We start from the raw sequence: 26,050 nt of genomic DNA on the forward strand, positions 1-26,050 counted from the left end.
TTCTATTCTATTCTATTCTATTCTATTCTATTCTATTCCAATTTCTATTCCATTCCATTCCATTCCTATTCCTATTCCATATTTTCTATTTCTATTCTATTCTATTCCATATTTTCTATTCTATTCCTATTCCTATTCCTATTCCTATTCCTATTCCTATTCCTATTCCTATTCCTATTCCATATTTTCTATTTCTATTCCTATTCCTATTCCTATTCCTATTCCTATTCCTATTCCTATTCCTATTCTATTCTAATTTTCTATTCCTATTCTATTCCATATTTTCTATTCTATTCTATTCTATTTCTATTCTATTCATGACAACCCCTCGTCCTCCTTTTTAAAGCATTGATTGACCTGCCTTCGGGGACCCTTTCAAGGGGTTTTGGGGACCCCCTGAACCTCTCTTTATCCTTGAAAGGCCCCGCTCGGTCCTCGGCTGAAACCAGCCCCCCCTCCCCACGGGCCTCCCCACTTACCGCGGGGGCATCCACGGTGGTGTAGCGGACGATGATCTGGAAGGGCCGCTGCGGCTCCAGCGAGGCCGGCAGGGAGATGCTGAGCGCCGAGCCGTAGTCGGTGAAGGGATCCACGCGGAAGAAAAGCGGGCAGGGCGCCGAGCGAGGGAAGGCGGGCAAGGGCGGCGCGGGAACCTCGGCGCTCTCCAGCGGGGCGCAGGCCCAAGGCCCGGCCGGCGGAGGCTCGCCCCACGACGGGGGGACGTCCCGTAGAGACTCCAAACCCGGCCGGTCCCCTTCGGGCGGCGCCTGCCCGAAGGCCGAAAGTGCGCTGGCGGTGCTGAGCGGGCAGTGCGGGTGCGGGTGACCCGCGGGAGCCGACGACGACGACGGGCGGGCGGGCGGCGGCGAAAGAAGAAAAGCAGGCCGGCCCGGCTCGCCTTCCGCGCCGCTCGAGAAGACGAAGCCGCAGCGGGTCTCGCCGGCCGGGCAGGCCCGGAAAGCCACCGAGGCCACCCGCACGGCCGGGTGCGTGTCCAAAACCAAGACGCGAGGTCGGCGAGGCCGCCGCTCGTCCTCGGCCGCCTCAGGTTGGGCCCCGCCGAGCGTCGGCCGGGCGCACAGCTCCAGCACCAGGCAGCCGGCCAGGGCGCGGGCTTCGGGCCGCAGGTCCAGCCCGAGGCGGAGGTGCCTGAGGCGGAAAAGCGAGGCGCTGGAGGCCGAGGCCACGTCCGGGAGGGTCTCGGGGGCCGCCATGGGGCCTAAGTAAAATCCATGGGCGGGCGCGGGAGGCCCGGCGGCGGCGGCGGCCGACGACGACTCACCCAGGCCGCCCGGGAAGCCGCTCGCCGGCGCCAGGAAGAGGCGAGGCCCAGCCGGCCTGCCCCGAGCGGGGCGCGCTGCGTGCGGCAGGAGGAGGAGAAGGAGGAGGAGGAGGCGCTGGGCGGCGCCCGAGAGCGGCGCGTGGAGGCCCGAGCGGCCTTTCGACGCCCGCCTTGGCCGCCCGTTGGACGGGAGCCTCGAGCTGGGCCGAGCCCGGGGCTTTTATTAATCCCGTCGCTCCCCCTGACCGGAGTTCAGCCTCGGGATGGCAGAGAGACGGGGAAGAAGAGCCAGCGCATCGTGATGGGGAGGCCTTGGGGGGGGGGGGATCCTCCCATGAGGTGGATCCACCTCCTTGGATCTGGCCAGGGGATCTCCCTCGGGAGGGATCGTGTGGTCCGCAGAAGCAGGGATCAACTGCTGGTTTGTTTATTTATTTATTTATATTTATTTATTTATTATATTTCTATACCGCCTTTCTCCCGTAGGACTCAAGGCGGTGTACAGTCAAGAAAAATATAGATACACAAGCATCATAAAATTGCTAATTAAAATTATTATTATAACATAGTTTTGACCCAATTAAATAGAACCTAAAATTAGATAACTGGTTTGCTAGGTGTTTGGAAGGGGCCTTGGAGGTCTTCTAGTCCGACCTTGGCAACTTTTAAGACTTGTGGACTTCAACTCCCAGAGTTCCTCAGCCAGCTTTGCTGGCTGAGGAACTCTGGGAGTTGAAGTCCACAAGTCTGTTGGAGACCCCTGTTCTAGTCCAACCAACCCTGCTCAGGCAGGACATCCTGTACAGATAGTCCTCGACTGACAACAGTTCCCTTTAGTGACCAAAGTTACACTGAAAAAAAGGGATGTGACCCTTTTCCACACTTAACGACCGTGGCAGGATCCCCGCCGTCATGCGATTCACTTTGGAATGCTCCACAACCGACTCACACACTTATGACCGTTTTCAGTGTTTCTCACCACCCCCAGGGGTCCTGTGATCATCTCCTTTTGCGACCTTCCGACCAGCAAAAACGTCGATGGGGAAAAGCAGATTCACTTAACAACCAAGTCTGACTTAAGGCAGTGATGGCTAGAGCCTTGGTGGCACAGCAGACTAAAGCGCTGTTAACACCAGCTGCCTGCAATTGGTAGTACAGTGAGGATAGTACAGTGAGGAGCCTTGGTAGTACAGTGGTTTAAAGCACCCTGTTATTAACACAGCTGCCTGCAATTACTGCAGGGTTCGAATCTCTCCAAGGCTCAAGGTCGACTCAGCCTTCCATCCTTTCTAAGGTAGGTTAAATGAGGACCCAGTTTGTGGGGGCAATAAGCTGACTTTGTATAAATATACAAAAGGATGAAGGCTATTGCTTAACGCATTGTAAGCCGCCCTGAGTCTCCGGAGAAGGACGGCGTATAAATCAAATTTAAAAAAAAATAATAATTACTGCGAGTTCAAATCTCAACAGGCTCAAGGTTGACTCAGCCTTCCATCCTTTCGAGGTAGGTAAAATGAGGACCCGGATTGTGGGGGCAATAAGATGACTTTGTATAAAAAAAAGAACACCACTTAGGGGGGCCCCCGAAAGCCCTACTAAGCAGGTATATACAAAAAGTATGAAGGCTATTGCTTAACGCATTGTAAGCCGCCCTGAGTCTCCGGAGAAGGGCGGCATATAAATCGAACCAATTAATAAATAAATAACCTTTTCTGGACTGAGTGCCCAAAGCACGTGTGCGCGCAAATGCACACTCAAACCCCCAAAATGCAATGCACACAAGGCCCCCATGCATACGCCCCGCCCTCAGGCGCATGCACGTGTGAGCACCTGCATGTGCCCCGCTCCTGCACATACGCATGCGCCTGCCCCTTGCTCGTGCATACCCCTTGCACGCCCGCCACCCCCATGCATGCGTGGCAGAGACCTGAAGACCAGCTGGCCAGTGGGAGGTAACCGTGCACATGCAGTGGAACTGAACTGGGGCGACGGCTTGCGTGCCATCAGAGAGGGCGCTGCGTGACACCTCTGGCACGTGTGCCATAGGTTCGCCATCACGGGACTAAGATTAACAGCTGCCATGATTCACTTAACAAATTGTGTTTGAGAAAAAGTCGTAAAACGGGGGTTTTAATTTCTCGGCCACTTAAATGATGGGCTCGGTTGTGGTCGCTAGTTGAGGATTTCCGGTACCATCTCAAGGTTGGACATTCTCTCCTTAAAAAAAAATATATGCTTTGAAGACAGGCCACGAACATGATGGAACGAATCCCATTGTGGTGCTTCTCAACCTTGGGAATCTCAGAATTCCCCAAGCATTGAAGTCAAGACAAGATATCTCCCAACTTTCAACAGTTCATTTAGTGATCTACGAACCTACAGCGGCACTGAAAAAAATGACTTGTGACTGTTTTTCATACTTATGACCATTGTAGCATCCCCATGGTCCCAGGGTGGTCCTGTGATCGGACTGTTCTTTGGAAGGACAGATCCTGAAACTGAAGCGCAAATATTGTGGCCACCAAATGAGAAGAGGGAGCTCCTTGGAAAGGATCCTGATGTTGGAAAAGACAGAAGGCAGAAGGAGAAGGGGGCGGCAGAGGATGGGATGTTTTTAAGAGCCTCGGTGGTGCAGCGGACTAAGTGCTGTTAAGTGCTAGCACTTAGCTGCCAGCTGCCTGCAATTAGTGCGAGTTCAAATCTCACCAGGCTCAAGATTTGACTCAGCCTTCCATCCTTTTGAGGTAGGTAAATTGAGGACCTGGATTGTGGGGACAATAAGCCAGCTTTGTATTGAACACCACCGCTTGGGGGGGGGGCGAAAGCCCTAATAAGCAGGTATATACATAAAAGTATGCAGGCTATTGCTATAATGCATTGTAAGCCGCCCTGAGTCTACGGAGAAGGGCGGCATATAAATTGGACTAATAAATAAATAATAAAAATAAAATAAATAAATGGTGTCATCAGTGGAATGAACGTGAATTTGGGCAAACTCTGGGGGACAGTGGAGGACATGGGGGACCCTGGAGTGCTATGGTCCATGGGATTTCGAAGAGTCAGACTGAACAACAACAGTATAAGAAACTCCATGCATCATGTACATTTTCTAATCCATTGTAATTTAAATACTTTTGCATGTAGAAAACATAAGCACCACCTTTACATACATACATACATACATACATACACATACATACATACATATATATATGGAAGGGACCTTGGAGGTCTTCTAGTCCATCCCCATGCTCAAGCAGGAGACCCTATACCCATGATGGCGAACCTATGGCACGCATGCCACAGATGGCACGTGGAGCCATATCGGTGGACATGCGAGTTCAGCTCCACCAGCTGATTTTCAGGCCGTCTGGGCCCACCGGAAGTAGGGAAACAGGCTGTTTCCTGCCTCCGGAGGGCCTGGGGGATGGGTGGGGAAGGCCCGTATTTCACTTTCCCCAGGCTCGAGAGCCTTTCTAGGAGCCTGGGGAGGGCACCTTCCCCAGCCCCCTGGAAGCCCTCCAGAGGCCAGAAATGGCCCATTTGCCGGGAGAGCAAAAAACGGATCTACTGGGCCCACCATGCCATCACATGCCAAAAGCAGGTTGGGGGGGGGGTTCGTGTGTACATGCACAGGGGGCAGTGCACATAGAATTATGGGTGTGGGCACACGCGTGCACGACACACACACCCACCCGTGCTCCCCTTGCTTTTGGCACGTGATGGCAAAAAGGTTATAGCCATCACTGCCCGATACCATTTCAGTTAAGTGGCTGGCCAGTCTCTGAAAAACCTCCAGTGATGAAGCACCCACAACTTCTGAAGGCAACTTCCGTTCCACTGGTCAATCGTTCTCACTGTTCTGAAGTTTCTTAATTCCAGGTTGGTTTTCTCCTTGATTAGTTTCCATCCGTTGCTTCTTGTCCTGCTTTTAGGTGCTTTGGAGAAAAGGTTGAACCTCCCCGCCCCACCCCTCCTTTGTGGCAGCCTCTCAAATACTGAAATACTGTTGTCATGTCTCCCACTAGTCCTTTTCTCTAGACCAGCCAAAGCCAAATCCTGCATCTGTCCCTCATATGTTTTAATCATTTTATTTGATCATCTTGCACTTTTTCCAATATCTCAACATCCTTTCTGTAGCGTGGTGACCAAAACTGGATGCATTATTCAAGGTGTGGCCTTACTAAGGCTGGTATAACTTAATTCTAGGCTCAATGATGGTCCTAAGTTGAGGTCTACCTGTATTGTATAAATAGTTGTATGCAAAAAAAGGGAGAAAATCACTTCCCAGATTGCGGGATCCAGGATGGTTTAATCTACGTGTAGCAAGATTTTACTTGAACAATGGAAAGATTTAACTAAGGACTTAGTAAATCTGTTTTTTTTCCCCTTTTCTTTGATAATGTACGCATTTTTAATTTTGCACTTTATTCTTTTTGTGTTTTTTAAAATCACTCTTTAAAAAACAAATAATAAATTTAAAAACCCTATGGATTAAATGTACCGTGAAGGCCAGGTTCAATTTTCATGCAAAGCAATAAGCACGAAACTTTTTTAGGAAACTGCAACGCAGCGTGCTAAATAAAACAAAACAAGTTATTAAGGTTAACTGGATTCAGTCCTGGATTCCTAAATTATGGCTGATTAAATAGCAACAGCACCCAACTCATCCCAGCTGCTTCGTGGGAGAAAACTCAACACTGCTCCACAATGAAAGGGCAACACACGTCTTTACAAAAACCAAAATAATTTTTATTCACTTTTGCAGATGTCTGTCTCGACACGACAATTTGCAAACATGCTAAGGCTATAAAACGTCCAGCTGGACAAAAACCAACAAACATGCAGTGCTGACCGATCGAAACAGCTATTACAAGACTTGACCATGCCCGTCTGGGCTACCAGTCCCATACAACACAGATGGTGTACAGTAACTATGGTAACGTACAACACAGGACCAGCAACCTGAGGTAGGCCTCTTTACAATTAGAAAATGAAATTTCCTACACCAGTGTCAAAACCTGATCAGGTGCCTGCTAAAAGCTGCAAGATGCTGAGGATGTAATAATTCCATTAACGAGTATGCAAGAGCAACATTTTGTGCACATACAGTCGGGTGAATGAATAACGATTTAAAAAATATCAAAGTGTCTGGAGAACTTTCCAAAATAAACGCTAATATCTCAAAAGTCTGCATCTCGGCAGAGAAACGCCGTAGGAAGTAGCAGGGGCCAGTCTAAAAAAAAAGATTGAGCTGCTACAGCTTGGGAATAATGCTGTACGCCAGGGGAAAAGGATCTGTGGACTTTAAAACTCCCAGAATTCCCCAGGCGATATGGCTGGCTGAGCAATTCTGGGAGTTTTAAAGCCCACAAGTCTGAAAAGTTGCCCACTTTGGAGATCCCTGCTGTAGGCCTGCTTAGCAAAATGGGAGTGGCTTGACTGCGTCGGATGAATTAACAGCCAGCCACTGACCGTGTCATTGTGTGAACCCAGGTGAATGCACTGGGTTCAAAGGTACCTGAGTTTTGTTGATGGCCCTTCACTTCCTGATAGAGTTAAGTATTTGCTAACAAAATCACCCCAAGCGAGTGGAATGTTAAACCCCTCCAGGGCACAGTACCATGAGAAACCGTGGCTCCTATCTAACGATTGTCAAGGATCTTGACTGCTGTCTTGTCGGGGCCCACATGCCTTACGTAGGAATGATGAAAATGGGAGAGGGAGGGAGAGTTACACAAAACTTTCATTTCCGCCCAGAAGTTGGGATGGGAGTGGGGAACAGCACCAGGGAGAGTCCAGTGCAGCCTGGCCCAAGCCAGATTCCCAACCCCAATAAAATGGTACAAAAAAAAATTAGGATAGAAAAGAATATGCACTGGTTATTAACCACAGCGCTCATTTTAATATAAAATAAACAGCTTACATTTCCACTGTAAATATAGGCTATGTACAGAATTCTGTATAGATATAGCTACATGTATAAAGCTTCAATATAGGCCTCTGGATACATTTATAACGTGGCTCCCTGAGCCATCTTGTAGAGTGCATTTAATAGCAAAAAAATTAATAAGAAGAGTACGAAATAAATACCGTAATAAAAACTATGAAAAATCTTCCTTATAGTGCTTTTTTTTTTTTCAAAAAAAAAAAAAAAGAACTCAATCCTGACTCACGATCCTAAACAAAAAAAAAAAAAAATATTGAAAGGTGAAAAGACAACCTGCTTGAAAGACATGAAAATGGAGGGAGGAACGTCCCTGCCACAGGCAGAGAAGGATTACACTCCATATTAAAGTGACTTTGCCCTGAATTTTTAGCCCTTTACAGCAACCTTGTTTTCTGCAGCAGCAAACATGGCGTAGAAGCGGGAATTGTCATTGGACAGAAGAGCAGCCGGAGTGTCGAATTCCATCACCTGAAACAAATGGGAAGAGGAAGTGCATGAAATGCAGTACCCTGTAGGAGTAAATATATATAGAAATATATAGTAAATAAATATAGTAAATATTTATAAATAAATAAATATAGTAAATATATTCACATACGAACATGTGAATGATTTTTTAAATGTTATCTAATTCTGGGTTTTATTTAATTGACCAAACTAAGTAATAATTTTAATTAGCAATTTTATGATGTTTGTGTGTCTATATTTTTCTTGACTGTACACCGCCTTGAGTCCTACGGGAGAAAGGCGGTATAGAAATATAATAAATAAATAAATAAATAAATAAATAAATAAATAAATAAATAAATAAATAAATAAATAAATACAGGTAGTCCTCGGTTTGCAGCCACAACTTGAGCCCAAAATTTATGTCGCTAAGTGAGGCATTTGTTAAAGAGTCTTCACGACCTTTCTTGCCACAATTGTGAATCTGGCTTCTTTATTGACTTTGCTTGTCAGAAGGTTGCCACAGTTTATCCCATGATCCCAGAACACGATAACCTTCATAAACATGAATTTTAATGGTGGTTTTTGTTTTTTTTTAATAATATCGGGGCCAAATTATTTAATATATTTTTAAATTGCTTTTAAATTTGTTGCATATGTGTGTTTTAGTGTTGGCTGTGCACCAGCCTGAGTCCTTCGGGAGAAGGGCAGTATAAAAATTTAAATAATAAAATAAATAATAAATAAATAAACGTGAGTCAGTTGCCAAGTGTCTCAATTTTGATCAAGTGCCCATGGGAAATGCTGCAACGGTCAATAAATGTGAAAATTGGTCATAAGTCACTTTTTCCAGTGCCATTGTAACAGTCACTAAATGGACTGTTGTAAGTCTAGGACTACCTGTAGCATCACCGTTGAAAAGCGGACCCAAAGATCTCCTATTCCTTTATTTTAGATAAAGGATCAGAGTTCCTTTAGGGGTGACGCGATAGCAGTCTTGCCATATCTCAGGGGCTGCCACAAAGAAGAGAAGAGGGAGTCGATCTATTCTCCAAAGCACCAGAAGGCAGGACGAGAAGCAATGGATGGAAAGCAATCGAGGAAAGAAGCAACCTAGAACTAAAGAGAAATGTCCTGACGGAACAATTAATCACTTGGAGTAACAGAATAACAGAGTTGGAAGGGATCTTGAAGCAGTGGTGAAATGTAAAATTTGTTACTACCGGTTCTGTGGACGTGGCTTGGTGGAGGGGGGGGGTAATGTGACTGAGTGGCGTGGCCAACTTTTTTTTTTTTTTTTTACTTTTAAAAGCATTTTTTCTACAACCTCTTCAGCCGAAGAGGTTGCAGAAAAAAAATGCTTTTAAAAGCCTCTGATGATCAGGCAACTCAGCTGGGATCGTCAGAGACTTTTAAAAGCATTTTTTTTTTCTACAACCTCTTCGGCCAAAAAAATGCTTTTAAAAGGCTCTGACGATCCCAGCTGAGCCATGCAATCATCAGAGGCTTTTTTTTTTTTTACTTTTAAAAGCATTTTTTCAGCCGAAGAGGTTGTAGAAAAAATGCTTTTAAAAGTAAAAAAAAAAAAAAAAGCCTCTGATGATCGCGCGGCTCAGCTGGGCATGGGGGGGGGGCATGCAGGGATTTTTGCTACCGGTTCTCTAAACCACCCGCCGCCATCGCTACCAGATCAGGTGATCCGGTCCAAACTGGGAGCATTACATCCCTATCTTGAAGGTCTTCTAATCCAACACCCCCCATCACCACCCCACTCAAGCAGGAGACCCTACACCATTTCAGTCAACTGGTAGTCCAATCTCTTCTTAAAAGCCTCCAGTGATGGAGCTGGAATTTCTGGAGGCAAGCCTTTCCTCTGATTAATTGTTCCGTCAGGAAATTTCTCCTTAGTTCTAGATTGCTTCTCTCTCTGATTAGGTTCCATCCACTGCGTCTTGTTCTTCCTTCAGGGGCTTTGGAAAATAGGTTGACCCCCCTCTTCTCTTCTTTGTGGCAGCCCCTCAAACATTGGAAGACTGCGATCATGTCGCCTTTAGTCCTTCTCTTCGTTAAACTAGACATACACAATTCCTGCAACTGTTTTTCACATTTTTAGCCTCCAATCCCCTAATCATTTTTGTTGGTCTTCTCTGCACTCTTGTTCTGTCCCCGTACCACGCACACACACCCACAGACGGCCCGGAGTTAATAAGCCACACGACAAAACTCTTTGAAGATAAAGCTGGCAGCAACCCAGTGGCTAGCTGCCAATTCAGACTTTACTCACACAAAACAAAGATTAGACTGCAAGCATTCCGATAAAGCAGGCAGAGTGTCAATAATACAAGGATTAATCCAAATGCAGTCCGATAAAGCAGGCAAAGTCCAGTAACGCAGAGATCATGGAGTATTTCCAGTTTTTGCTCGTCACAAACTGAACCAGCCACCACACTCACATTTATACTCTGTGGGGTGTGGTCCAGTGACTCAGCTAATCTCTGGCACGCCTTCCCTTCTGCTGTGCACGCTTCTCCCTGCACCTCTGTCGAGGGTCCAGCCAGCACTTATCTTCCTCGTCGTTGTCCACCTATGGCTGCAGGGACGTGCTTGGCTCTGAGCCTATCGTTTGGCCTTCGGTGTCCTCCGGAGGCATTGCCAGAGAGGAGGGTCCTGGAGAGGGAGGCCTTGCCAACTCCTCTCCCTCACTCTCAGAGTCTGCATCTGTCGATAGCCCAGGCTCAGGCAACGGAGCCACAACAACTCTTTCCAGTGTCTCAACATCTTTTTAATATCATGGCAACCAAATGATTCTAGGGACACTTAGAACCAAATTATCTTGAAAGAAATGTCATGAGAGCGGCAGAGTTTTGCCACCCATTGAGTGTCTCCTGGGTCCCAGTTTCTATGGTAATTTGTAGAAGAAAAAGAAGTTCGCAACTCGCTCACCTGTCCTTGCATCAGTACCATGATCCGGTCAGAGCCCAGAACCGTATGCAAACGATGAGCGATGGTCAGCATGGTGCAGTTTGCAAAGGCTTCTCTGATCGTCTCTTGGATCAGCGAATCGGTCTCGGAGTCCATAGCAGCCGTCGCTTCATCCAGGATTAAGATCTGTGGAACACAGCATGAACCACATTAAAAACATAGCAATCAACCCTTTTCCTGGGCTTCTTCCACTATGACTAAAAGATAGTAGAATACAAAATGAAAGGCTTAAAATGTTGAAAGTATGCAAAGGGGCTGAGTGGGGGCATCATAGAACACAGTTCCTCTCGTTTATCTAATGAAAGCTTAATTGTGCTCAGTTGCCCTGCATCGATCTTGGCCATCCAGTTAAGACCTGGATTCTTTGTTTCAAACCTGATTGCGATAATTACTCAATTCATCACTCACCTTACAACGTCGCAACAAGGCTCTGGCGATGCAAAGCAACTGCCTCTCCCCAACAGAGAAATTTTCCCCATTTTCCATCACTTCGGATTCAAGTTTCATGGGCAGCTGAGAAATCTAAGTTAAGAACAAAGCAACAGAACAAGGTCAAATGCTGTGGTTCTAAACCAGAGGTGGGGAACGATGTCCCATTCATGACTTATGAACTTCAACTCCCAGAATTCCTGAGCCAGCCATACGGGAATTACAAGTCCACAAGTCATAAAAGGGTCATCGTTCGTTCCCCACTCCTGTTCTAAACCAAGGTCTCCAAACTTCGCAGCTTTAAGACTTGTGGACTTCAATTCCCCAGCCAACATGACTGGCTGAGGAATTCTGGGAGTTGAAGTCCACAAATTTTAAAAGTTTCCAAGCCCTGCTCTAAACGCTTCCAGATGCTCATCTTTTCGGAATCCACCCGTTACGAACTTGCGCCAAAGACAAAATGAACTTCCAAGAGATAAAATCCTTTCCACCAGTGGTGGGAACAGCATACATGCTGATTTGTCAACAAGAATCAAAACAACAAGACACCTAAAGCCCCCTTATAGACGCTCAGAATCACCATATAGGATGGTAGACATAGAGATAAAAGTTTAATAACTATAAATAAATAAATTAAAATTAATAAATTAAAATAATAATTAAAAACAACTATCCCAGAAACTTGAATATACGGATTCTTCTTTCTGTCCCCTCCTCGTCCTCTTCCAATCTGTGGAAATTACAGACAGTCCTCAATGTACGACCACAGTCGGGACTTGCAACTCCCATAGCTAAGTGATTCAGTCATTAAGTGAGTCATGCCCAGGGGTGAAATGCTACCGGTTTGCTCCTTTATTTTACTACCGGATGAACCGGTAGTAAAATAAAGCTACCAGTTTGGGCAAACCCGTAGTTTAAAAAAGCTACCGGTTCGTCTGAACCGGTATTTCCGATGATCAGCTGTGCCGCGTGGTTCTAGCGAAGCTAAATCGCACGGCACAGCTGTTCCCCTCCCCCCGTTTTACTTATCTAGTGAAGTCTTCTTTTTTCGCACTAAGCGTGCATTTGGTGTGTAGTGTGCATGTGCATGCAGTGTGCTTTTGATGCGCACCAAACATCCGTGGGCAGCAAACTGGTGGCGATCTGAGTAGGATTTTTCACCACAGGTCATACCTATTTTACAATCTTTTTCCCGTGATTGTTAAGCGAATCATGCAGTTGTTAAGCAAATCCGACTTCTATTGATTTTGCCTGTCAGAAACAGGCTGGAAAGTTTGCAAATTGTGATCATGGGGCCCAGGGACCCTGAAACCATTGTAAATACCTGCCAATTGCCAAACACCCAAATCACAATCATGTTGTTGTGATTCCGACCCCCGAGCCCGTCTTATTGGAGGGAGAAGGCTCCGAAAGTGAAGGAGAGGAGTTAGCCAGGCCTCCCTCTCCAGGACCCTCCTCTCTGGCAATGCCTCAGGTGTCTCCCGCAGGAGAAGAGATTGGCCAGGAGCCAGGTATCGCTGAGCAGTCGCAGTCAGACAGTGATGGACGTAAGTCTTGGCTGGATCCACACCAGCATCAGAGAGACATGCGCACGCAGCAGAAAAGGAGGCGTGCCAGAGATTAAGCTGAGTCACTGGACCACACCCCGCAGGGGATAAAAGGGGGTGTGGTGGCCATTCAGGCTCTGTGACGGACAAAACTAAACAACTAGCGAGTCGCATTGTATCTCTGAAACTACGTTATCTGCCTGCCTTGGATTTAATACGGACTGGACTTGACAATTCTGTGGCTTTTGTGTATTTGTTTTGGTTTATCTGACAGAGGAGGAACACCTCTCTCTGTGAGTCAAGTTCTTGGCAAGCAGCTACTGGGTTGCTGCCAATCCTGTTATCAAAGGAATTTATTGTCTGCAAATTTTATTTAACTCCTGACTGACTGTTTGTGTGCGTATGTGAGACGGGGACAGAACACACACGACCTTGGGGATGCTGTGGAGGTCATAAGTACAAGGCCCAGTCATAAGCCACTTTTTTTCAGCTCCACTGTAACTTCAGATAGTTACTAAATGAATTGTCATAAATCAAGGACTACCTTTATTCCCTGATTAGCCCAGCAGTTTTCTGTGGAAAGTTGGGCAAGAACTTGCAGTTATGAAACAATGGAGTACTGGAACAGAAAGGAATTTAACTATCAATCCTTGTTACTTACACAGTCTTTCATGTGAGTCCTTTCCAAAGTCTCCCAGATTTGCTCTTCGCTGTACTGCGCGAAAGGATCCAAATTGGATCTAAAGAAGCCAAAATATAGCAGCAAATTAATACCCATTTCCATCAAAATATAATCCATGGAAACAAAACATTCTTCAAGGGCAATTCTATCTTCGTAGGGAGCAGCAAAAAGGAGGAGGAGGAGGAGGAGGAGGAGGAGGAGGAGAAGCAAGTACAGAATGGTTATTTATTTATTTATTTATTTATTGAATTTCTATACCGCCCTACTCCCGAAGGACTCAGGGCGGTGCACAGCCATGAAATAAAACACATAAATATACAAAATTTAAAATCGAATAAAATGGATTAAATAAATTTGGCTGAATTAATACCCATAATTTAAAAATACCCATATTTTAAAATCCATTAAAATTTAGAATTTACACTTAAAAGGGAGAAGATATAGGCGAGGCCAGCTTGATGAAATAAAAGCGTCTTCAACTCGCGGCGGAAGGTGCGCAGATCCGGAATCCTCCGTATCTCTGGGGGGAGCTCATTCCAGATCGTCGGTGCCCCCACAGAGGCGGCTCTCCCCCTAGGGGCCGACAGCCGACATTGTTTGGCCGACGGCACCTGGAGGAGCCCCTCTCTGTGGGAGCGTACTGGTCGGTGGGAGGCTGATGATGGTAGTAGTAGGCGGTCCCGTAAGTAACCAGGTCCCAAGCCATGGAGCGCTTTAAAGGTGGTAACCAGAACCTTGAAGCGCACCCGGAAGACCACCGGGAGCCAGTGCAGCTCGCGCAGGAGAGGTGTTACATGGGAGCTCCATGTTGCTCCCATAACCACCCGCGCGGCCGCACTCTGCGCCAGTTGGAGCCTCCGGGTGCACCTCAAGGGGAGCCCCATGTAGAGAGCATTACAATAGTCCAAACGAGAGGTGACGAGGGCATGAGTGACTGTGCGTAACGAGTCCCGATCTAGAAAGGGACGCAACTGGCGAATCAGGCGAACCTGATGAAAAATCCTCCCGGTCACGGCCGTCAAGTGCTCTTCTAAAGACAGCCGTGAGTCCAGGAGGACGCCCAAGTTACGAGCCCTTTCCGTGGGGGCCAATGATTCGCCCCCAATAGCCAGCGATGGCACCAGCTGACTATATCGGGACGTCGGAAACCACAGCCACTCGGTCTTGGATGGGTTGAGCCTGAGCCCGTTTCTCCCCATCCAGATCCGTACGGCCTCCAGGCACTGGGACATCACTTCAAGGGCATCGTTGGGGTGGTCCGGGGTGGAGATGTACAGCTGGGTGTCATCAGCGTACAGATGGTACTTCACCCCGAAACCACGGATGATCTCGCCCAGCGGCTTTACATAAATGTTGAACAGAAGGGGCGAGAGAACCGATCCCTGCGGCACCCCACATATAAGGGGCCTCGGGGTCGATCTCTGCCCCCCTGTCAACACAGACTGCGACCGGTCAGAGAGAAAGGAGGAGAACCACCGTAAAACGGTGCCTCCCACCCCCAACCCTTCCAGCCGGTGCAGCATGATACCATGGTCGATGGTATCAAAAGCCGCTGAGAGGTCTAACAGGACCAGGACAGAGGAACAACCCCTGTCCCGAGCCCTCCAGAGATCATCAACCAACGCGACCAATGCCGTTTCCGTGCTGTATCCAGGCCTGAAGCCCGACTGGAACGGATCTAGATACGACGCTTCATCCAGGTACTGGGGTAGCTGTCGTGCAACCACACTCTCAACAACCTTCGCAACGAAGCAAAGGTTGGAGACTGGACGATAATTAGCCAATACTGCCGGGTCCAGGGAAGGCTTCTTGAGGAGAGGCCTTACCACCGCCTCTTTCAAGGCGGCGGGAAAGACACCCTCACCCAACGAAGCATTTATAATCCCCTGGAGCCAGCCTCGCGTCACCTCCCGGGAAGCCAGCACTAACCAGGAGGGACACGGGTCCAACAAACATGTAGTCGCGTTTAATCTACCCAGAATCCTGTCCACGTCATCTGGGGTCACAGGATCAAACTCATCCCAGATAACAGTCTCAAGACCTGTCTCCGTCACCCTCGCTGGATCTATCCCGTCGGAGTCCAGACCTGCCCGAATCTGAGTGATTTTGTCATACAGATACTGAACAAAATCCTCGGCTCTTCCCTCCAAGGGGTCCTCCCGCGCTTCCTGGTGGAGCAGGGAGCGGGTCACCCTAAACAGGGTGGCCGGGCGATTATCTGATGACGCAATAAGAGCAGTAAAGTGAGTACACTTTGCTGCTTTTATCGCCACTAGGTAACTCCTAATATGAGATCTTACCAGTGTTCGGTCAGATTCAGAAAGACTAGCCCTCCAACAGCTCTCTAGGCGTCTTTTCCGGCGCTTCATCTCCCTCAGCTCCTCGGTGAACCAAGGAGCCAGGCGAGATCGGCGCCGGGTCAGAGGCCGCAAAGGCACGACTCGATCCAGGGCTCCAGCCGCCGCCCTATCCCAGGCGGCCACTAGGTCCCCAGATGAGGCGTGAGCCAGAACCTCCGGGATTGGCCCAAGCTCCATCTGGAACCTATCAGGTTCCATCAGGCGCCTGGGGCGGTACCATCTTACCGGTTCCGCCTCCCTGCGGCGGGGTGCTGCGGTTCGAAGGTCAAGGCGAAGGAGCGAGTGATCTGACCATGACAAGGGCTCGATGACTATATCCCCTATCTCGAGATCACTCAACCACTGTCCAGAGACAAAAACCAAGTCCAGTGTGTTTCCCCCAGTGTGCGTAGGGCCATGAATTAGTTGGGTCAGGTCCATGGCCGTCATGGAAGCCATGAACTCCCGAGCCACCTCAGACGCCTCACCCACGGATGGCAGGTTGAAATCCCCCATGACCATAAGTCTGGGGGTATCAACCGCCACCGCGGCAATAACGTTGAGTAGCTCGGGCAGGGCTGCCGCCACGTGGCAGGGAGCCAGGTACGTGATCAGCAAACCCATCTGAACCCCATGGCCCCACTTCACAAGGAGGGACTCACAACCAGCTGTCTGAGGTACAGTGGTCTCCCTCGGCCTAAGGCCTTCTTTAATAATAACCGCTACTCCCCCGCCCCTCCCCTGTGACCTTGGCTGATGGAATGCGTGGAAACCTGGTGGGCACATTTCTACCAGAGGGACCCCTCCCTCTGGGCCCAACCAGGTCTCCGTAATACCCGCCAGGTCCGCTCCCCCCTCGTAAACAAGATCACAGATGAGGGGGGCTTTATTTACTACAGACCTGGCGTTGCACAACATCAGACGAAGGCCCGGGCCCTGAAGGTCTGTACTACCTGGAGAACGGGTAGAGCCTTGGGGGCCGGAGCACTCTACCGCTTGAAGACAGCGGGTGCGTGCTCCCTTAACATGATACGGCCCCCTGCTCCCGCCATATCTACCCCTCCCACACACAGTACCGATGGTGAAAGCATAGTCTGGACCAGCTCGACCCCCTCCGGATCCCCCACCACCACATAATAATAGGGCTTAGCGCCAATGAGTCCCACAGGCTGACAGTTGGTCCAGGTGGGCCCAGTTCTAAAAAGGAACGCTGGAGGGGAGAGAAATGGGGCAGAAATGGGGCGGCTTTCTCAAGCCCCCCCGCCCCCCGCACAACCACAAATTGAGGCCTCCCGAGGCCCAGAAAATTACTCCGGGTCTTTTCCGCCCAACCGTGGTTGCAGGTCTCCCAGACCTGTTGGTTTGTTGCCCCCCCGGCTCCTACTCCAAAAGGGGGGGGGTCCCCAGCGCCTTCTGACTGCCAGCTAGCCTCCACAGCAACCGCCATCGCCGCCACCACCACGCCATCGTTGCCAGCCCCCAAAGAGCCTGGCAACGACCCGAAGATCTTCAGGGGGTGCCCGACACCTCGTGTAGCACTTCGGGCAACCCCCCCGGGCTTCAGAACTTGCCACGTGGTGGGCGCCCCCGGCACAGCGCCGCTCCCACTCACTGATGGCTCCGGCTGTAAAAAACGCTGCCGGCGCTGCCGACGCCCAGCTGATCAGCCTGGCGCTCCTAGCATCGCCCCTTCCCCTCGGCTCAGTCACGGAGGGAAAGAAAACCCTCTCCGTGCTGGCCGGGAGCTCCCCTGACGGGTCCTGGGGTCGAGGATCTTCAAAACGACCCCCGAAGGACCCAAAGGGTAGGTCGGCGCCCCATCCTCAGATCGTGAACGCAGCGGGCGCCGCCATCTTGGACATGCGCAGAAGGGAATTAAGGTTAGTTAAATCATGAAGTTACTTTGACTGGAATTGCACACTCTGAGCACACATTGGCTAGGGAGTCCTGGGAATGGAAGTCCACACACCTTAAAAGAGCTTTGGTAGTACAGTGGTTTAAAGCACCCTGTTATTAACACAGCTGCCTGCAATTACTGCAGGTTCGAATCTTACCAGGCTCAAGGTTGACTCAGCCTTCCATCCTTTCTAAGGTAGGTTAAATGAGGACCCAGTTTGTGGGGGCAATAAGCTGACTTTGTATAAATACACAGAAGTATGAAGGCTATTGCTTAATGCATTGTAAGCCGCCCTGAGTCTCCAGAGAAGGGCGGCATATAAATCAAATTAAAAAAAAAAAAAAAAAAAAGTTGTCAAGGTTGAGAAACACCCTTATCAGCCTGTTGCACGAACAGTTTGTAAACAAGAACTAATGGTCAATAAAGTGAATCTATTCTGGTCTAGTAAATTGTGGGTTAGCACGGATCTGTGAAGCCAGTTTCTGAATTACTTTTCCCAGTAAACTCATTTTCATAATGACTAACAAGAGGCAATCCCTTCTCTCTCTCTCTCTCTCTCTCTCTCTCTCTCTCTCTCTCTCTCTCTCTCCTTCTTTCTCTCTATCTCTTTCTCCCTCTCTCCCTCTCACTTTTCTGTTATACCAACCCAGTGGTGAAATCCAATTTTTTTTACTACTGGTTCTGTGGACGTGGTGTGGCTTGGTGGGCGTGGCAGGGGAAGGATACTGCAAAATCCTCATTCCCTCCCCACTCCTGGGGGAAGGATATTGCAAAATCTCCATTCCCATTCCACTCTGGGGCCAGCCAGAGGTGGTATTTGCTGGTTCTCCGAACTACTCAAAATTTCCGCTACCGGTTCTCCGAACTGCTCAAACTTTCCGCTACCGGTTCTCCAGAACCTGTCAGAACCTGCTGGATTTCACCCCTGTACCAACCTCACAGTGCCACTGAAGAGGACTGGCTCCTGGGGGATTATGGAAAGCTTGCTCCGAAGATCTGCCAAGCCAATGTCACTGATTTTCACTCCATCAATTTTAATGCAGCCCCCTGACAGTTCCACCAAGCGAAAGAGAGCCATTCCTAAAGAGGATTTTCCTGGGGGGGGGGGGGGGGGGGGGAGGAAACCAAGGAAGATCGTAGTTAGCCGTCATGTTGAGGAACATGCAAGATTAGACTATATACACCGTGGGTGGAGAACGATGGCCAGTTTTATGACTTGTGGACTTCAACTCCCAGAATTCCTGAGCCAGTATGGCTGGCTCAGGAATTCTGGGAGTTGAAGTCCACAAGTCATAAAACTGGCCATCGTTCCCCACCCCTTCTATATAATCTTTAGCAACCCTTTAGCCGCTGTTTCAAAAAAGAAGGTTAAAGAGAGATCCAACCTAGAAATAAAGAGGAATTTTCTGACAGTGAGAACGGATGCTACAAAGATTTTAACTCTGAAAAATGGTCACAAGTCACTTTTTTCAGTGCCGTTGTACCTTTGAACAGTCACTAAATGGGACTGTTGTAAGTGGAGGACTACCTGTCTTGATCATGTTGCCTTCTAGAACCTCGCTCACCTTTCTTAAAGACCAATTCTGTAGTAATCGTTAAGCAAATACCACAGTCATTAAGCAAACAAATTGTTTATTGATGGCCAGTTTTGCCAAAAACTGGAAGTAAATGCTGTTTTTTGCCAAAAACACTGTAAAATCTGGGCACGTGACCAAACAATCATAAATGTGAACCACTTGAGTGCCTAAAAGTGGTCACATGATCGCAGTGGGGGAGGGGGTTTTAGCTGTCAGAAATTCAGAACCAGATTCCCCAAATACCCTTGGGGAAGTCTGTCATAACTTGACAGTCACAACTCAAGGACTGTCTGTATTCACACTGAAGGCCCATTTGCTCACTGGATAAATGCCCCGTCACATCAAGACTACCAAACCAAGGAATGTTTTTAAGAAGATACTTCAATGAGGAATCTTAAGCAATACTTGTGCACTGCCTGAACAGACATGTACCCTTGCTAAGTCATCGCCATCTTCGTAAAACCTACTTTGGCACAGAAAATATAGTTTCAATTTGGAAATTAGGTGGTTTTTTTTTTTTACTTCTAATCCCCACAAGGTGGCTCCAGCGAGCTTTTAAAACGTCTAAACAGGAGCAGCTAGAGCAGTGATGGCTAACCTTTTTACCATCGCGTGCCAGGAGAGGGGGGGGCGGGGGAGGGCCACGCGAGCACGTGCCCACGCGCATGTGCACACAACCCCACCCACCCACGCTCCTGGCACATGGCCTCGTAGGCCCATTTTTCTTTCTTACCTGGTTCCAGATCCTCTCTATGCATCTGGGAAGGGAGAAAACAGCCTTTCCCACTCCCTTGGAGGCCCTACGGAGGCTGAAAGGGCCCATTTCCCAACTCTTGGTGGGAAAGGAAGTGACATTTTTTGCTGTTCCCAGCCTCCAGAACCTCTCTAGGAGTCTCTAGGAGCCTTTCTAGGAGTCTCTGGAGGCTGGGAACAGGAAAAAACGTCACTTCCTGTCCCACCGGGAGTCGGGAAATGGGCCCTTTCAGCCTCCGTAGGGCCTCCAACGGAGTGGGAAAGACTGTTTTCGCCCTTCCCAGATGCATAGAAAGGATCTGGAGCGAGGTAAGAAAAAAAAATGGGCCTTCCCCAGGCCCTCCAGAGGCAGGAAACAGCCTGTTTCCCTACTTCTGGTGGGCCCAGAAGGCCCGAAAATCAGCTGGCCGGCGCGCGCATGCGCCCCAGAGCTGAGCTGGCGTGCCCACTAATATGGCTCTGCATGCCACCTGTGGCACTCGTGCCATAGGTTCGCCATCACGGAGCTAGAGCAAGGGTCTCCAATCTTGGCAACTTTAAGACTTGTGGACTTCAACTCCCAGAATTCCTCAGCCAGCTGAGGAGTTGAAGCCCACAAGTCTTAAAAGTTGCCAAGGTTGGAGACCCTGAGCTAGAGCAACCCGAGCCTTACCTGAGCCGGTTCTCCCCACAATTCCGATCTTCTCCTTGGGTTTGATGGTGAAGCATACTTTTTTGAGGACAAGCGGAAGGTTCTCACGATACCGCATTTCTGCATTTTCAAAGCAAATTTCTCCTTCGTGGGGCCAGTCTGGAAGGGGAGCCTTATTCTTGATGCGAGCTGGGGCCTCCAGGGAAAGAGTCTTGGAATCACAGAGAGAGAAAAGATGTCAACTACGGGCAGCATTCTAGGAACAATTAACAGAATGATAGACTTGGAAGGGGCCCTGGAAGTCTTTTAGTCCTGCTCAGCAGGAAACCCTATATCCTTTCAGACAAAAGGTTGTGCAATCTCTTCTTACAAACCTCCAGTGATGGAGCATCCACAAATTCTGGTGGCAAGCTGTTCCACTGATTAATTGTCCTCACTGTTAGGAAATTTCTTCTTAATTCTAGGTTGCTTCTCTCCTTGGTTAATTTCCATCTGTTGCTTCTTGTCCTGCCTTCAGGTACTTTGGAGAATAAGTTGGGCCCCTCTTCTCTGGGACAACTATTGGAAGACTGCTACCATATCACCCCTAGTCCTTCTTTTCACTAAGCCATATCTAATTCCTGCATTTGTTCCTCATATGTTTTAGCCTCCAGTCCCCTAATCATCTTTGTTGCTCTTCTCTGCACTCTTTCTAGAGTCTCAACATCTTTTTTTTATATTGTGGTAACTGGATGCAGTATTCCAAGTGTGGTCTTACCAAGGTCTTATAAAGTGGTGCTAACAGTTCACATGATCTTGCTTCTATCCCTCTATTAATGCAGTCTAGAACCACGTTGGCTTTTTTGGCAGCTGCCACACACTGCTGGCTCATACTTAAATGATTGTCCGCTAGGACTCCAAGATCCCTCTCACAGCTACTTCTATTGAATCAGGTATCACCTTCTTAACAGACTAAAGTTAGAAGTCTTATACAATCAACATCAGGAAGCCTCAAAGGGAACTAACGTTTACAGATTAGGCAGCTATTTATGGAATGCTTAAGGGGAGAAGTGGGGAGAAGTTGCCCTACAGCAGTGCCCCCCAATCTTGGGCACCAGGGATCAGTTCCATGGAGAAAGTTTTTCCACAGACCAGAGGGGGCAGGATTTTGCATGCTGCCTGCATCTCACGGATGGGACTTCACTTGTTTACGCGGCTGCTGACATGGTGCTAGTCCATGGATCGGAGGTGGGGGGGGGGGGGTGGGCAACATCCTAGCTATCACCTTGCTGGATGAACCAGCATGTATTGGGAGCCAACTACTGATTATTTCTCATTATTTCTTGATTTTTTTTTCAGCACAGTTAACCCCACACATTGTCAACTTGCAAAGCTTTCAAGTTGCCATGAGCAGGAGGGAGGGAGAACTGATAGAGCTGATTGATTTCCCTAACTGAAGCTACATTCCATACATGCTTTCTTACCGCAACCAGAAGGAGGGTGTTGGATTTCACAGCCAGCCAAAGTGGTTAATTGGAGAATGTGATTTATGACATGGCCAGAGAGGAAGGGAGAGACAGGGTCATAGGGGAACGTAAATCTACGTGGGATTAGTTCTAACTGCATCCGAATATTGCCGAAATGGTGCTCCTAATAAATGACTGTATTTCTTTTGAAGTTTGGCTCATGGCTCATGAATTAATTAGGGCATCTTTTGAAAACTTCACACACATAATAGCCCAAACTATATTTCTCTCACAAAAGGTATCCATCTTGTTGATCATTGTCTCATCTGTGAGATGTTAGCCTAGTATTAAGATTATGGGAGTAAATTCTTTTAGGAATTTGAGGAACATTTCAGATTTTTACACCATAACTGTTGATGGTACTCATTGTCTTTTTGATTTTTTTATCTTTAATTTGTGCACTGCTGGAGACTTCTATTATTGGACGGTTTAAGAATATACTGCAGAAATCCAATGGAACTCAGCAGCAGGAACAGGGGGCATCTTTCTAGAGGCAGGACACCAGAGAAAATATTGGGCAATGGGCAGAATGTTTAAATACCTTGATGTAGTGGTCAATTCTTTCCACAGATGTAAAGCGGGCCTCCGTCTCTGAAGCCAGCCTGACGGTAAACTGGAACAGTCCCGTTAACTGAGAAGGAAACAAATTGCTGTTACTTGAAGCACTACAATACATTAACCAATTTATTAGCTATGAAAACTTCAGAGTGATTCTCTATGGCAGGAGTCCCCAACCCTCAACCCCCCCAGCCTGTGGATCAGCATCGGGCCACGGAATGCCAGAAACCGGTCCACGCAAACAAGCGAAGCCCCATCCCCAGGTTCCAGGCAGCATACGAAACCACGGCCCCCTCCAGTCCGTGGAAAAACCTCTTTCCACACAACTGGTGCCCAAAAGGTTGGCAGCCTCTGCTCTATGGAATAACTTGATCCCAGTGAAGGGGATTAAGTGAGGTTTTCTCATGAACCACACCGCTATAGGAAGGAAAGGAGTGCCATAAAATTCAAGGCTTTCCATTCCTTGTTAGTGGTCCAGTTCCATTAAGTTGCCTCCATGCAGAAAAACAAGCACCAACAAAAAACATGATTAATTGTATTCAGTTTACCGCCTCCTGTGACACACCATTATCTCTCCAGTTGTAAGTGCCAATTCTCTTCCAAAGAAGCCATTTTAATAAGCGATGCTCATAAATGTTCCACAGTATTATCACTACATATTTTCAGTGTCATACGACTTGGGTGGACAGAGGAGCAAGCAGACTGGTGCTACTTGTTAGTCTCTTTAGGTAGTCCTCACTTTATGACCATGACCACTTTATGCCATAACCATAATGGGTAGACCAAGCCTGCCCATTATGGTTGTAAATTGTAAAGATTACGTCTATTATTGGACAGATTAAGAATATACTGCAGAAATCTATAGAGTTGTTGTTAAAAGTATATAACATAACATTGTAAAGATTTTATGACCTTTTTTGTGAGCGAACCCATAGTTTGCCATGGGTTTGTTTCCGCTGAAAACTGGAAGTGAATTGTGAATTGTCAGTTTTCAGCCAGTTGTTAAAACGTGGTCACATGATCACAAGAAACTGCAAATGGTTGTAAATGCTGCCCGTTTGCCAAGTGCCCGGTGCAGTCCTACGACTGCCGGTGTGCGTTTGTGTGGAGCTCCAACCGTCAGAACTTTGAATCCAGGTCATAAGTACCCCCTAGGTAAGCCCATCATAACTTTAACCGGTTGCTAAGCGACTGGTCGTAAGTCAAGGACTATTGTAATATAAAATCAATTCAACGATCTATTTTGGATTGGGCCTGGCTGCTCTGTTCTTCCAAAACAGAGTTCCAAAATGCAACTTTGCTTTGACATACAAGAGATTTTATTTATTTATTTATTTATTTATTTATTTATTTATTTATTTATTTATTTATTTATTTATTTATTCATTCATTCATTCATTCATTCATTCATTCATTCATTCATTCATTCATTCAATTTATATGCCGCCCCTCTCCGAAGACCCAGGGCAGCTCACAATACACTCAAAAAATCACTATAAAAACACTTAAAAATTAAAAACATTAAAGCCGATTCACACCATTCATGGCCGGATCTCGTCAGATCACAAGAGCGAGATCAACGGCCCCAGGACTGCCGGAAAAGCCAGGTCTTCACCGCTTTTCGGAAGGCCAATAGGGTGGGGATGGTCCGGACCTCAGGAGGTAACTGGTTCCAGAGACCTGGGGCAGCCACAGAGAAGGCCCTCCCGCGCGGGCCCACCAGCCGGCATTGTTTAGCTGACGGGACCCGGAGGAGACCAACTCTGTGGGATCTTACCGGTCGCTGGGAGCTATGCGGTAGAAGGCGGTCTTGAAGATACCCTGGCCCTGAGCCATGTAGGGCTTTAAAGGTAATAACCAACACCTTGAATTGTGACTGGAGACCAATAGGGAGCCAGTGCAGCTCGCGGAGAATTGGTGTAATGTGAGTGTACCTAGGTGCACCCACGACAGCTCGCGCAGCTGCGTTCTGGACCAACTGTAGTCTCCGAACACTTTTCAAGGGTAGCCCCATGTAGAGCGCGTTGCAATAATCTAACCGTGAGGTGACAAGGACAATTGAGGCACGGTGGCACGGTGCAGTACTGCAGGCTACTTCTGCTGACTTTCGGCTGTCTGCAATTTGGCAGTTCAAATCTCACCAGGCTCAAGGCTGATTCAGCCTCCCACCCTTCTGAGGTGGGTAAAATGAGGATCCAGATTTTTGGGGGCAAGAGGCTGGCTCTGAAAACCGTTTAGAGAGAGATGTAAAGCACTGTGAAGTAGTATATAAGTCTAAGTGCTATGGCTTATTCACCTGAACAGCATAGGAGATGGCGAGCCCAGCGTAAGCCGGCGGGATCTGGCCATGCATTAAGACGATCATTAAACCAGTGACTGTGATGAGGGCAATGCTGACAATATCCAATCTGACAGCCAGCCAGCGCATCGCACAGCTGAACAAGTAGACGGGCGCCTGGTTATTATCCAGCAGTTGCTGGTATCTACAAGAAAGAGAAAATATTTACAATTAAAATACAGATCGTCTTTGACTTATAAGATTTCGTTGAGTGACAACACCGGAAAAAGCGACCTACGACCATTTTTCACATTCAATGATTGTTGCAGCATTCCCCGTGGTCACGTGATCAAAATTGCTTGGCAACCAGCCTGTATTTACGACGGTTGCAGCGTCCCGGGGTTATGTGATCACTTTTGTGACCTTCTGACGAGCAAAGTCAATGGGGAAAGCCAGAGTCACTCAACAACCGTTATCACTAACTTAACAACTGTAGTGATTCACTTAACAAGAAAGAAAGGTCGTAAAATGGGACCGAACTCACTTAACAACTGTCTTACTTAGCAATGGAAGTTTTGGCCTCAATTGTGGTTGTAAGTCGAGGACAACCTGTATTTCATTTTTAACCTGAATTGGAGGAGAAATTTCACAAAACACGATTCAGGTGACTGCTAGCAAGTTCAGATAGCAGCATGTGAACCAATTCATCTGAAATATTAAACCCAAATTGTAGCTTACTATTTCTGGATCGATGTGGTACATGAACTTGCATTCTGAGTGAATTCAGCCACTAAGGCTTGTGCAGTAAACCCAACCTTAAAAAAAAATCCTGGTGTTCTGCCCCAGCTACGGATCCCAACAAACGCAGTACACACAAAGTTTGTACAAAACTTAATTTACTAAAATAACTCAGTCTTTTTCAAAACAAAGGCTGATAATAAGCTTTCTTAACAGCCTACAAGAAACCAAAGATGAAGTAATCACAATCTTACGAAGGTTGGCAGAAAGCCCAGAAGCAATGTGCAGAGAATCCAGATGCGAAGTAGAGTGAACTAAAGTTGTTCCCTACAACTTGCTTCAGTCGGCCTTCCTCCTTAAATAGGCTAAGGGAGTGGCCAATTAGCCCCAAGCCTTACTCTCGAGGAGACCTCCTCCTGAGGAACCACTCCTGCCTTTTGGCAGCTCTGCGTGCC

The 26,050-nt window shown here is 47.8% G+C and overlaps 2 protein-coding genes and 1 long non-coding RNA gene across 5 annotated transcripts in view; 1 reads left to right on the forward strand and 2 right to left on the reverse strand.

Moving 5' to 3' along the window:
- The window catches only part of RNPEPL1 (arginyl aminopeptidase like 1), a 31,015-nt gene extending 29,696 nt beyond the window's left edge, over positions 1–1,319 (reverse strand). The window contains exon 1 of the mRNA XM_070945479.1: positions 480–1,319. Within this exon, the coding sequence (XP_070801580.1) occupies positions 480–1,214 (735 nt within the window). The 5' untranslated portion in view covers positions 1,215–1,319. The remainder of the gene's footprint in view (positions 1–479) is intronic.
- Positions 1,320–1,469: 150 nt separating this feature from the next.
- Positions 1,470–7,763, forward strand: LOC139318602 (uncharacterized). Its single transcript, XR_011600521.1, has 3 exons — positions 1,470–1,703; positions 6,051–6,252; positions 7,631–7,763. It is a non-coding gene; the product is annotated as an uncharacterized lncRNA (long non-coding RNA).
- ABCC5 (ATP binding cassette subfamily C member 5) overlaps positions 6,013–26,050 on the reverse strand; it is an 85,855-nt gene continuing 65,817 nt past the window's right edge. For all 3 annotated transcript variants that reach the window (XM_070946117.1, XM_070946118.1, XM_070946119.1), the window contains 8 exons: positions 24,876–25,062; positions 22,563–22,652; positions 20,538–20,727; positions 18,491–18,650; positions 13,299–13,377; positions 11,070–11,183; positions 10,623–10,787; positions 6,013–7,700 (listed from right to left, as the gene is read on the reverse strand). In XM_070946117.1, the coding sequence (XP_070802218.1) occupies positions 7,599–7,700; positions 10,623–10,787; positions 11,070–11,183; positions 13,299–13,377; positions 18,491–18,650; positions 20,538–20,727; positions 22,563–22,652; positions 24,876–25,062 (1,087 nt within the window). In that variant the 3' untranslated portion in view covers positions 6,013–7,598. The remainder of the gene's footprint in view (positions 7,701–10,622; positions 10,788–11,069; positions 11,184–13,298; positions 13,378–18,490; positions 18,651–20,537; positions 20,728–22,562; positions 22,653–24,875; positions 25,063–26,050) is intronic.

Source organism: Pituophis catenifer, unplaced genomic scaffold (genome assembly GCF_029215685.1).
Source record: "Pituophis catenifer annectens isolate HBS135680 unplaced genomic scaffold, rPitCat1.0.hap2 SCAF_6, whole genome shotgun sequence".
Classification (NCBI taxonomy): Eukaryota; Metazoa; Chordata; class Lepidosauria; order Squamata; family Colubridae; genus Pituophis; species Pituophis catenifer.